This window comes from Scomber scombrus, chromosome 23, assembly GCF_963691925.1.
Source record: "Scomber scombrus chromosome 23, fScoSco1.1, whole genome shotgun sequence".
Classification (NCBI taxonomy): Eukaryota; Metazoa; Chordata; class Actinopteri; order Scombriformes; family Scombridae; genus Scomber; species Scomber scombrus.
The window spans coordinates 4,224,370-4,238,273 of record NC_084992.1 but is presented as its reverse complement, the minus strand read 5'-3'; the positions used below and the strand labels follow the sequence as shown (position 1 = coordinate 4,238,273).

Genomic DNA, 13,904 nt, shown 5'->3' with positions numbered 1-13,904 from the left:
CCAAGGCGCGCCCCCGCTCAACTGGACCTGAATGTGAGAAAGGAAACTAGCTGTTCCACCGTCTCCATTTTGTGCCTCCGTCTAGTTTCTTCTCTTTCTCTTTCTTTCTCTTTCTCTCCACAACTCGCCTTCTGTTTTACGGGTTCAAGCTTAACTTAGCGGGTGCCGGTAACAGCTCCTCCGTGTCTCCATCACCGCTCTAACAACAACAACGAATGGGAATGGATGTAAAGGGGGAGGGCAAAAAAAGTTTTTAAAGGAGTGTCAAGCTGTGGGAAGAAATTACTGAAAATGACGGTGGCAACTTCCGGTCAAGCTTTTATAAACATCGATGAAAAGTTAGACGTTAGCGTGTTTAATGATTGTAAAATCACTCCGTACGCTATTAAAAGATTTTAACAATTATTTAATTTCAATATGTATCTATTAATCCGATTATTTCGTCGAAAAAGCACTTTCAATGCATCTCATTCTAAGTACTTCCGGTCTTACGTTAGCTAACTTGACGCAGCTTCAAACTTTGGGAACTTTTAGGCGACGCCCACTAGTCGAATGGTGGGGTTTGATTGATAGAAGAATCAACCAATCACAGAGGTGCTCATGGTGGCTTGGTCCAATCAGAAACGCGAAAGGAGGAGGAGGGAGGGACAACCAGGGCAACAACCGCTGTATTGTAATAACATCAAATAACGGTATCAATGGAGAGTTATTGACCTTTTACACATAAAAACCCGGTATTTTACCGCAAATCCCTGCAAAAAATATTACTTAATTTAAGCAGCACTGACGAGCAATTTAAACATTATAGCCTGGCTTTCATCTTCACTTTTTATTACTCTTTATTTAAAAGGCAATACAGACAGTAAGAATTGGAAACAAAAAACATAAAACCATTCAATTTCAAAAATAAAATGAAAACATTAAAATAGTAAAAATTGGAAACATTAAAACATACAATTAACAAACCCCACTAAAATACAAAAAACCCCACTAATAATAAAAAATAAAACAAATACAGAAAAATATAAAGAGGGAAAAATAAAATAAAAACTAGACTAGAATAGAATAGAGCATTAAATATAAGTTTGCTATATAATGATTTGCTTTAAAATCATTACTAATCGTAACACTAATCGTAAGACAAGTATTGTGTGATGATGTAAGGTGCATATAAGAAGTGACAAGTTCATATGAACCTACAGATTTCATACATACACACATATCTATATTCATACAGTGCAATACATTAAAACAATAACACTACACACACAGTAATATTAGGCTATTTTACCTATGTTAATGTATGATATAAACACTTTAAATCAACCAAAGAGTCATATATTAACATATTCTTGGCTAAACTTTACAGAACATTAAATTATTTAAAGGATAGATTCACCATTTATTTCAACACTGAAAGATGTTTTCCTCGCTGTAGTCATTCCTCCTGCTCATACTGACTGTTAAAACATCCCCTTCACTTTTAATGTAAGTGATAGGGGCCAAAATCCACAGTGAGTTGAGTCATATCAAGTGGATATCTGCCACATTTACAGTCAAATTCCCTCTTTGTGTTTCCCCGATGAACTGTGATGGAAGTATGGTAACAAAAACATTACAGCTTGGCTTTTATCTTCACGTTTAATTGCCTGTATTTAGGCCACATTTCTAGGTAATGTTTTAATGATATTATTATAAGTCACAAAGTATTATAAGGTTATTCTAAATATGATTATTTGATTGAAATGATTATTTTGTTATTCTTGACTAAACTTTATAGAATGCTAATTATTTAAAGGATGTAGGTGCACCATTATTCAACAATCACACACCCATATGAACAGTGCTCAAATATGCTTCTAATACAAGTGATGGGGGCAAAATCTACAATCATTTTGTGCAAATATGCATTTAAAAGTTGATTTAAAGCTTATATGAGGCTTCAGCAGTCTGAGTTAATCATATCAAATGGATATCTGCCACATTTACAGTCTTTTTAGGCCCCCATCACTTGCATTGTAAGTTCATTATAAAGGGAACTTCTAGTGGCCAGTATAAACAGATTGAAGCATGAAAAAGCTATTTCAATGTTCATTTGAGTACCTGACTGTTGTTTAAGACAGACCTGAAAAACTGTGAACTCATCCTTTAACATATATGTTATTTTGTCCATAGAAAAGTTAATATAACCAGTTAAACTCAATTTACAAAAAACAAACTTTGCCTACATCCCAGCAAGAAAACAACATTTCAAAGTGAGAGATTTATATTTATACACTTTACATTTATACGCTAAATATTAATCACCAATAGCAAGTTTTGTCCTGAATTGAATGCCACAGAATATGAATTAAAGTACGCAGCTGACATCAATCACATCACCAGAGAAGCTGGCATAATTTAATTTCATAACTCAATATTGTATAACTCAATAAATATAAATACATTTACTGAGAGCATGTCCCACTCTGTGAAAGTCAGTGAAACAGTGAAACCCCCTGTTGAAACTGGCAGAATCAATACAGACCTAAAATAGTACCTCTGTTTGAAGTCTTAAAATCCATCTGCTGGGATTTCATGAGAAGTCATTTTTATACATTTTTATACTCGGTATTCTATTTACGCATTACGTCCACAATGCTTCCATACACACAGCTCAAAGCAGCACAAGCTGATATTCATCTTGGCTTTAATGGAGACGTATGAGAGGAATCCTTGAGAGCGTTTTCAAACTCTTGATACCAAATGATCCCTTTTTCTTCTGCTCATGTGGATGACGAGTGTGATCCAGTATGGTCAGCATATGCACGTGTTTTTACCTGTCCATTTGCGATTGAGTCACCAAACACTATCATCATCCTGCCCACAAACTGCTGTAGCCTGCATCTCATTTTCTGGGTGAAAGCAAATATCCTCGCAGCCCTCTTCCATCCCATTTTTGAGGCTCCGCAGACCAGCAGCGTGAGCACGTACAGTGCATGGGCCTGCGGGCCAACAACAACATTTGGTAATGTGTCCCACACATTTCTAAAGACTTACCACTCTCACCAGTCTGCTTGTCTAACCACCATATTAAGGCACATTGAAACAAGCAATTACAACCACTTAGAAATCATTACATAAGTCACGCTTGCTGACATTTTTGTAATTTTTCAGTTTAATTGAGCTCTTTTGCTACAATATGCCATCATATAAGCTTTCCTTCTCATTCATACTTGACATGTAGGTACATATTTGACACGGTTGTGAGAGATAGGGAACAAATAAGAGATAAAGATGACTCATACCACTTTGTGCGAGTTTCACTTAAACCCAATGAAATCCATTTTAAATACACTATAAAACATGCGTATGATGACCAGGATTAATTAAGTTTTCGTCTATATCTTTATCTATTTATCTCATATACCTTTTTGAGTACTTTAATGTTGTAATGTTGTAGTTTAACCTTATTAAACTATTGTTTTGCTCAGGGGACAATGGACATTTTGCACAAAAGTTGCATGAATATGAAATGTATTTCGATAGATTGAACTATCGTCATTTCTAAAAGAATGCCCTGTCTTAAAAGTATTAAATCATCCGGGTATGATACATGAGTATATAATCAAAACTTTAAAAGAGTAGTTTACACTTTGGGAAATATCATGTTCATTTTGTTTTCAGGCGTGAGATGAAAAGACCGATATTAAGTCCATAATGTCTTAGTACTTAGCTGGAGTCAGGATGTGGTTGGCTTAGCTTAGCCTGGAATAAAGCCTGGAAGCAGGTGAAAACAGCTAGCCTGGTTCTCTTCAAAGTTAAAGAAATACAACTTACAAAACCCCTTAAGCTGACTAATCAATGAGCTATTATGTGTTTAATCCATACACAAGCTATAATGCAAGAAACAGCAATTTGCGGTTAAGCAGAGACATAAAACTGACATTGCTCTTATCTACTATGCTTTAGAAAAGAAAGTGCATGCGTCCTAAAAATGTGTTAGCAAATGGGCCAAATCTTTTACAATGTTTCTGTTTTGTATTCAAAGCTCGTTACATGGCGATTAAAGCTGCGTTAATATTATAAAGAGTCAAAGTTTCCTGCTGCCTTTCGTGGTTAAAATGAAAAGTTATCAGTGATGTTATTTTTCAGTGTAGCAATTGGGGGGTTGTTCTCTCCATGTAATAAACTTTCTGGATGTGTTTTTTTTTTGCCTCAGAAACTCTTGTATCCATTTGTTGTTTGCCCCCCCCTCCAGTTTTTTTTTGTTTTCCCACACTCCCGCTGCAGACTGAAATGATTGGGACTGCAGATAATCACTGTTGTGGAATGCCACCACACACTGCAGTGCCATTTAACTGCATGTGTGTGTGTGTGTGTGTGTGTGTGTGTGTGTGTGTGTGTGTGTGTGTGTGTGTGTGTGTGTGTGTGTGTGTGTGTGTGTGTGTGTGTGTGTGTGTGTGTGTGTGTGTGAACAAGGGACTATCTTGAAAGAACAAGTAAAAATGAGGCGAGATAGAAAACCAAAGACAGACAGACAGAGAAAAAGAGAAAGAGAAAGAGAGGTAAACATGTCCAGGCGTCTCACCTATCCTCCTCCAGACCACGAGAACTTTGTTTTGGTCACATCAGACAAACCCTTTTCCTTCTAAATCCAATTTGTGTTCTCTGGGAAACTCTGTAGTATCTGATTTTGGTGGCTAGTGATGCTTTCAACAGACTTCAGACTTGAAAGAAAAAAATGTATTTCTTTCCTCTTTTTTGGCAGGTTTTGAATTTCAAGTTTACAAGAAAAGCAGGGTGTCGTCCATTCAGCTCCTCCCTGCTGAAAACAATGATTTTACCAAAAGCTCGGTGATCCCAAAGCTCTCAGGCTTCAAATTATACAAAGTGCAAACAAACAACATGTCAAAAACGGCAATTTTAGTCATCAAAAATAGTCTGGGAGTAGTCTGAATACATAAAAACTGAACCACAATGCAAACCCAGAGGCTTTTTATACCAAATACAAGCAGGAAGGAAGTAACAAAATACCTAAAGTACTGTAACTAAGTATAGCTTTACTCCTATTTTGGTTTCAGCATCCTTAAAGCCAATATGTGTATCATTTTTAATGTGATAATATCAAGTTTTACATTATTTTAAATCACATAACTTTTTTCGTTTGTCGAAAAATGAATCAATATAGGTGTCATACTACCATTCTGCCACCTGATGGCGCCAATGCGATCCAAGTAAAAACCCTACTGCAGCACTTTTTACATTACTGGTTGCAGATTTTGTGTTGTGTCAGCAGATATTAGTCGCTCGTGTTGAGTGTTTTGCTTTTAATGAGTTGTTGATTTAATATTTATAGATAATTTAAGACCCTATCTTCTCAGTTTTTGCACATTTTGGACCTCTAAAGCTTTCCTTATCTTGACCACAATGCATGTCGTTATTTATAATGTCGTTTTTCATGTGATTAGATCATTTTCTCATCCCATTCAGAGCCTCGTGGTTGTTAAAATGAAATCAATGAGCAAAAAAGTTTGCACATGACTAGAACAATGATCAATATAACTTGATTTTTTAACATTTTACTTTGAGAGAAGAGACTGGCACAACTTGCTTCAAACTGAATCTAAAGTGTTAGACATACTCAACACAAAATTTAACGACATAAAATATACTTTACGGATTAAAACTTTGACTATACATGTACAATTTAAATGTATCGTTTCATTTGGGTGGACTGTAGGCCTACAATAATATCTTCTTGTAGCCTATTGGTGTGTATAAGTCTCCCAATTCATATTTACCATCGTGTGCGTTTTAATCACTTTTAAAGCATATTGAAATGCATCTGACTTGTATGAAATGTGCTATATGAATAAAGACTGATTGGTTAATTAATTAATTGATTGATAGTGGAAGCATTCGCCCACTAAATAATAAATTAAGTACAAATGAAAACAAAAATGTGAAGATTATTTAAATTATTTTATCTAAATTACTTAACAATGATAAAGGAGATTAAGATGTGTGGAAAAAACAGTGTGTTCATTAATCACAAAATGGGCGCATAAAGCAACTTTTACGGACGTTTACGCACCAGTCACGTGGCTTCCTCACGCTCTGGTTGGCAGCTCACGCACATCCGAAGGGTTAATTGGGGGTCACCGTCAATCTCGGGGAAGTTCATTGTCATATCCAAAATGTCCGGTGACCAGGTGAGCCAGTAAATCACGCCCTCGGCCGTGCGGAGGATGGTTGCTGACTATAGCCTCGTTGGTGGAGCTCGCTAGCACCAGAGGTTTTATAACCAACATGAGGGCGACCTGCACCGAGCACAGCTTACTGCGTGTTTTAGTCCTGAACTGTTTTATCTTCCTGATGTGCTTCACCTGCGCCGAAATTGCGGCTGGGAGGAAAATGGCCTCTGGTCATACCACGCTAAAGCGCAGCCGCCGGAGTCACCAGAGCTCAAAGCACAAAGGCGCACACCACCGGCCGCTGACGGAAGAGCAGAAAGCGGACCAGAACCTGCAGTTCATGTTGAGTTTGTACCGCAGCGCAGCGGAGCCGGACGGCAGACCCAAACAGCACCGGAAGTTCGGCTCCAACACGGTCCGCCTGCTGAGACCATCGGAGTCGTCGGTGCACTACCTGCCCGTGTCAAGAGGTGAAGGAGACTAATTACTCTCTTCAATATCTGCATCAGTAGCAATTACAACCCAACCATTAATGATTCAGTTAGTGATTGGGGGTCAAGGATCAGCGTTTTTAGGATTATACAGATGTTTTCATTTTCCTGTGCTACCCCCAAACTAAGTAGGCCTACATAATGGTCTACCCCAGGTTCAATTATTGAAGTTAAATAATTGGCATATGGTATGACTGAAGGTGATAGCATATATGTGCTCATTGTTCATATTAAACTTGCTTCGAGCTCTGGAAAGGCTCTCTTAGTATATTCATATCTAAACATGGCACAAAAAGTAAGGACACTTGTGTTTGGTAGATTATAACATGGCATCATTCAATTCATAGATTCACCATTTTAAAGAGTGACACACTCTTCTACACTAATTGTTTAACATGAAAGCAGAAAACAAGTAGAATGAAGTTTAATGTCACAGTGGGGCAATGTGGTTTATAGACAGCACTCAGTCTACATCATTGAGTGGGTGGTATAAAGGCAAGTTGCATTTTGTTTTTAAAAAAAGCCAAAAGATGATGGTTTAAAAGACTTTATATCTGGAAGTGGCACCTTTAGGAGTAAAGAGGTTAATCTCAGACATGCATCTGCACGATATTATGTTTTGGCTATGAGGTTTAACTCTGAAAGTTGTCAAATGGCTAAAATGTTGGCCTGTATTAACCCTCTCATGTCCTTTCAAATGCAGTGCCTCAGTGCCGGCTTCATATGGGAAGCATGCATAAAACTTGCAGAAACATATAAAAGTTTTCCTCACTTTTTTCCTTGAGTGTTTGCACTTTAAATGTGTGTTTTTCAAGAACTATTTAAATAAGTTTTAATAGTCAAAATAGAACAGTTTTTTGTATAAAATATTAAAATGAAGAGCCCCTAAGCATTGTGGGAAAAAAATGTGAAGATTGGCGCTAGTTAGTCCATCTAATTTTTAAAATGTGAGAGACAGATGTGGGTAGTTTATGTTTTGAAGAAACAGATGTAATATCTGGAGTCTATATCACAAGACAATACCCAATAAAGATGAAAAAAGTGAGTCTTATGAAGCAGGTGTTAGTTTATAAGGTCAGAGAGGCGTTAAGTGGATCTATCTACCAAACATAATTCTAATTTCTATGCTTTCTGTGCCTCCATCTCTCCCTCAGACCACCACTACACCTTCACAGTGCAATACAACCTTGACACTCTTCCCTCGGAGCAGCTGATCAGAGCTTCGTTCGTCCACCTTAGAGCTTCTTCTCCTCCGTCCTCTTCCTCCTCCTCCTCTTCCACAACTTCAAGCACTTCGCAGACCCGCGAACTGCCCAGCTGCAAGGCTCAGATCACTTCACTGGGCAAAGAGAGCCTGGTCACCATGGAGCCTTACGAGCAGTGGACAGAGACGGACATCACCGCTCACGTCAACAGACACTTCCTGAAGGGGAAGGACCAGGGTGATGTGGGACACTTGACCCTCACAGCCCAGTATTGGTGCACAGATCCTGGGCACGCTGATGAGGACAGCGGCCTCTGGTGGTGGTGGACTCATCTACGAGGGAGAGAAAGATGGCGAGGGGAGCCTCACCTGGAAGTGCCATCCCTTCTTCTCTATCTGGAAGAAAATAGGGAGACGAAGGACTGGATGGGGGAGTTGCTGGGGGTTGAAGATGAAAGCACTATGAGCGGCATTGGGTTGTGGCAGCCATCGGTTCGACGCCACCGGCGCTCCAAAGGGTCCTCACCTTCAGAGACCAAAGATTCTTCATTGGACGCTCTGAAAAACGCCCCCACTTCCTCCTCCTCTTTTTCCACCTCCCCCTCTTCCTCCATCATCTCCGTCATCCCCAATTACAAGCTCAAAACGAGCACGCCCAAGAACCGCTGCAAGCTCCACTCGTTCCGCCTCTCCTTCGACGAGCTCGGTTGGGGTCACTACTTCATCGCTCCGCCGGTGTACAACCCTCGCTTCTGTCAGGGCGACTGTCCGAGAGTTCTCCACTACGGCTACCACTCCCCCAACCATGCCATCATCCAGACGCTCATCAACGACCTGGGCGTCGGGGACGTTCCTCCGCCGTCCTGCGTGCCGTACAAGTACATGCCCATGAGCGTGCTGGTTGTGCACAAGAAGAAGGTGGAGTACAGGGAGCTGGAGGACATGGTGGCCGAGTCGTGCACGTGTCGCTAGAGACTTCAGGAGCTTGTGAGAAAACAGACTGAAGGAGGGGGGAGGGGCGAGGGGCAGATTTGATGGATCATTTGTCTGATCTACAGCTTAGCCGCTAACCATAATGACCTCGAGACTGGAGGCAGGAAGTAGTTGTGGTTTCAAATCTTCAGTATCCCTGTTAAAGCACTTTAAAAGTCTGCTGCTAGGCCTGTGAGGAACTATGGGCTGCACAGATGGGAGGATTAATGTAATAATTGTGGAATAATTGCACTGTGAGCTATTAGAGAGTACTGTGCTGGTTGTTAAATTTATTATTTATGTCACTATAATGTAATTTTCCTACTGAGATCGAAGCTGGGGAGCATTTTAAGCCCCTTGAGGGAAACTTGACTTGCTTAATGTAAGTGGTAATTTAACAAAGCTAAACCTAACTGTCAGGGTAACTTATTAGTATGATTTTTTTTGGGGGGGGTTGTAATAAAAACCGAGTAGAATCCATCGTCAGTATTGACCTCAAACCAGTCTTATAATGAATATTTTCTTTTCTTGTTGATTGTCTGTGTATTCACTCTTTTTTTCTGTTTTAAACCTGATCTTTGCTTCACATCAACATCAACTAAGCCTGTTTTTGTGTGTAGAAAGAAACATGTCTGGGTAACGTGTCGGCACTGTACGAGGCGACGATCCTCTATACATGTAAAGAATTTAGGCACTTTTAACAGACCCTTTCTGGTCTCTGGCCAAATTATGTTTGATGTAACTTGTGAAAGGTCTTGTGACATGTTTGTACGTTTTTCAACCTGAACTTTTGCTTTTTGTACATATTTATAATGGGAGGGTTCTCCAAAAATCTTGTCTTAGAAGAAAAAAACCAAAAAAAAACACAAAATGACTAAGAAAATGTGTCTTTTCGAAGGTTTTGAAGATGCATACAGAAGTCTTGTCAAGGGAAAAAGAATGCTATTTTTATTACGAGTGAAAATGAATAATAAAATAAAAATGCATGTTTTCTAAAGCTTTTAAATCATTTTTGATGTATTTGGAAAATGTTTTATATCACATAAAAGCAGAATAAAATCTTTAATCTCGACATTTAAGCCAACATGGATTGTGCGAATACAATTAAAAGCTACAGAACACTCAGTGGATTTTACGATGAGATTGATTTAACAGAATTAAGTCCAGATTTATTGGTGTAGATATGTAAAATGTCTTAAATCTGCCCTAAATAATTGTGATTTATTGTTTACATATAGATAATCCACTTAATGATGGACATGTAATGTATTTAGGTATGAATGAGCCACTTACATTTTTCCACTGGGCTTTTTGGGTTCACCGAGAAATAAAGGAATCAAGGTAAGGACAGAGAAAATTAGTTTGAGGAAAAGAGCAAAAATAATGAGATTAATTACTGCAACATCAAAAACATACATATAAGATGCTCTTATTAGGCATACAACTGCTAGAAATGTTAAAACAAAGGCTGCAATATACAAAATTTAACCAGTTTGGCTCATCAAATAAGATGCAAATGTGTGAAAGAGATGATTGTTTTTATATTTTAACCATAAAAACAACCCATCTAGAGCACAATCTTACATATATAATATATTAACATGCTTTTCTTTTATGCAAGCAATCATTATTAAGAGTTTCTTGCACAGTTGTGAAATCGGACTCACAATAAGGTGCAGTAATGCAGATATTCCAGCAGATGGCGACCCTCACCAAGTACAAACGTATGTAAATAAATAAACCTGGTTAGTTTTATCCCTCACAGACAATATAAAGGAACAAACAAACCTCACACTTCTTTGAAAAAAACAGCTTTCAAACAGCATGTATGTGTAGTGTGTGCCTAGTTTGCATGTTGTGATCTCTGTGACCTGTGCTACGTTTCAAAAACCTTATTTTTCCTTGACCTCGCTATCACAAACCTTTGATGAAGGTTATGTGAGATTTTACCTTCGGCCCGTAGGTCAAAACTGGGCACAAACAGCTGAAGCTCTTTGTCATACATATTTATATAACTTATATTCTCTCCAATTACAGCAGCAGAAAGGAAAAACCGCATGACACAGATTTCCATCTACATCCTGACTTTTCGGTTACTAATTTATTGCTCTCCTCTTCTCAGTGTCTTCTTGATGAGTGTTCACAGGTATATGTTGTGGATCATTTGGCCCTAGTTTTGTTTCTTTGGGTTGCTTGTTGTGCCTGTGATCAAGCAGTACAAAGTTTAAATTTAATGCAAAAACAGATACGATGGGGATAAAACTGACAGGAAGAAAACAGTCTAACAAAAACAATATGCAGAAATGATAAAGGGGAACAACAGGGCAAATGTAGAAAATGAGTCCAGAGGGATGAATAGAAAACAATCTATACATTGATTGTTTTTATGTAAAACAAAATACCTTTGATGCTGTATTCTTCTGCCCTTGTTGATGATGTTACATCAGTGAGTTCCTGAAAGGAACAGTTTGAAAACACATCAATGCATATCTTCATTTGTTGCATCATGCATGACCTGACCTGACCTGACCGAGTTTTGAAGGACCATATTCATAAATAAATCCAAGCTTTTGGTGAACAACAGCTGCATTGGGGTAAGAGGAAATATATTGACAGGTATTTAAACAGGCAGACATTTGAATGTTTTTTGTGGGGGTGTTTTTTCAGACATATTTTCTGATATTTGTCTGCAGAGGAGGAGAAACTCAGTTTAATGTGTGCATGTACGAACATTTCTGTGACATCAGAAAGTTTGGAAACCGATCGTGGTTCATTATTAAACTTTCACAAGTGTGATGTAGAAACTTGAAACTGTAAATTGACTTTTTCACTTTGCATATTCATAGATTCTGGATTGGCAGAAGCAATTAAATTAGGTAAGTGAACTTAATATTCAAAGCAGACTATGTTAATATATCTTAAAACATATTTGGAGGAGAGCTTCAAAATCATATAATCTCATCAAATCGTATCAGTGTTGCTGACTTGTACCATTCATGCTTATCTGACTGTTACTGAATGATCTACAGTCGCACTACAACAATCATTTGGAAGTTATCTCTCATTTTATAGCCTTTCATGCATTTCTTATAATTAATTCTGCATGCCAAGTTCTCCACTGGATCTCAAAGATGTCGGCAGATCTAGCTGCTGATAGATTGTCACCTATAAGTACAAGAGGAGTATAGAGTTCAGTTCTTTTGGCTCTTTTGGCCCCTGAACATGTAAATTATCTCCTCAAATCAATACACTGTAAACTGTGTGTCATTATTTAGCAGTTGAATGTCATGAGTCGCCGTTTTTGTGAAGTGCACTTTGCTCCATATTAGACAGGTACTGTTAAATGGGTCACAGAGAAGCCATTCAATCATCAATGTTTACATTGTAAATAAAGGTTGATTTGATAAGATTTCTGTATATATATATCTCTGTATTCTGCATTTACATATTTATAGTAAATGCAATAACCCAATATCTTCAGATAACACAGCAGCAACAATTTAATAGACAATAACTAAGATTTTAGCTTCCCTGATACTATCTTTATAAGGTTGTTGGTAAATGCCTGTGACTCAGACATGAGTGTTTTGTCATGTGTTGACAATTTTTGGCTTTTAAAACTTCACTTTCCAGTCATCATAAAACATTTAAAAAAGAGAAAAGTCAAAACACATCTGGACTTTTGGTGCCTTTTAGAGCAAAATAATGTAATAATTTGAGTATTTTTTGTGATTTGAGGCACTAAAATGGTTTGATTTCAACTCTTCTCACCTCTTAAATGTGAGAATAAATGAGGATATCTGCTTTTTTGTGGTTTGGATTTGTCTAGGATGCTTACTTAGATATACAGTATATGCATAAGAAACATATAATGGGTACAATTGTGTTTTCTTTAAGGGATTTAATTTGAATTGCAACGATAACATGGCACCACTATGGTAAAATCAGGTTACATAAATGTTTAATTGTCAGCACAGTCATGTATTTTGTTCTTATCTTGCTCCAGGATCCTCAGTGCTGCTCTGTTACCGTAACTTTGTCATTGAGTGACTGGAAATCCTCAGTTTTTTACGGGACCTCATGTGTCTGTTTCCTCAAGGGATTTCGTGTGCTTGTAGTTTTTGTCCTTCTCCTCCTGCGACAGATGTTATAAACAGAGAAGCAACACATTAGCAAGACCGCTTCCCATAAATGTCACACAGGGAGGGAAGAGGGGACCTGTTACTAATTACATTAGACAGAAGCCAGACACAGAGACAGAGATGTAAGCTATTACATAAAGCGCCGACTGGAGCATAGATGTGTGTTTCAGTGTGTGTGTGTGTGTGTGTGAGTGTAAGTGGTGAAATGAGTCACACAGACAATGGATGGATGTTTGCATTTACTGTATGCTGGTTATCACAGTAACTGGAATTAGTAAAGCTTTTTATCTCCAATGTGAGGAACAGATCTAGCTCACTGTTGATTTAAATAGGCACCATTAGAGCATGTATAGTGAATCACCATAGTAGATTATTAACCTATGCTACTGGATTATCTGTCGAGGTTTAGTATGTTAATATATAAAATCCAATGTGATGTCTTCAAATATCTTAAAAATGTTTAAAACCTCAAAATATACAATTAACCAACAACCAAAACAGAGAAAAAGCAGCAAAACCTCACATTTGAGAAGCTGAAACAAGCGACTATTTGCCACAATTACTGTCATTTCCCATTTATCAGCCACTCAGTTAATGCACTAATCACTTCAGCCCTGCAGGCTTGGACATTGGACATTTAAGACCAGAATGGACACAGCTAACTCAATAGAGACCATCAGCTGCATCCCCCTGGGACTACATCTAGCAGGGGTCTTAAAGCCACAAGAACAAAACATTTACCACAAACTGCTCAACACCAGCGGCAAGAGGAAGAGACAGCAGTGGTGCACTATGTCATCGAGACAACACAACACAGGTGAGGCATCGTCGAAGACCCTGTACAAGACTGAATGAACAGAGAGAGGATTTGCAATCGTGAACAAACCTGATTGAAGCTCCTAATTTATTTCATATGGTC

General features: G+C 38.2%; 2 protein-coding genes across 2 annotated transcripts in view; one reads left to right on the top strand and one right to left on the bottom strand.

The window, feature by feature from the left end:
* The window catches only part of shroom4 (shroom family member 4), a gene marked incomplete at its 3' end in the record, with an annotated part of 98,889 nt that extends 98,821 nt beyond the window's left edge, over positions 1-68 (bottom strand). Inside the window, 2 exon segments of the mRNA XM_062444771.1 lie at positions 3-38; positions 41-68. Coding sequence (XP_062300755.1) covers positions 3-38; positions 41-68 — 64 coding nt within the window.
* A 6,190-nt stretch (positions 69-6,258) lies between these two features.
* bmp15 (bone morphogenetic protein 15) lies at positions 6,259-8,843 on the top strand. Its single transcript, XM_062445017.1, has 2 exons — positions 6,259-6,646; positions 7,822-8,843. Exons 1-2 carry the CDS (start codon positions 6,292-6,294, stop codon positions 8,841-8,843), a joined length of 1,377 nt encoding a protein of 458 aa, XP_062301001.1. The 5' UTR covers positions 6,259-6,291.
* The last annotated feature ends 5,061 nt before the right edge of the window (positions 8,844-13,904 follow it).

Excerpts from the sequence above, each read along its gene's own strand:
- bmp15 (XM_062445017.1), top strand. The coding sequence starts at position 6,292 with ATGAGGGCGACCTGCACCGAGCACAGCTTACTGCGTGTTTTAGTCCTG. Across the intron at positions 6,647-7,821 it reads CTACCTGCCCGTGTCAAGAG|ACCACCACTACACCTTCACA; the intron begins GTGAAGGAGACT and ends TCTCTCCCTCAG.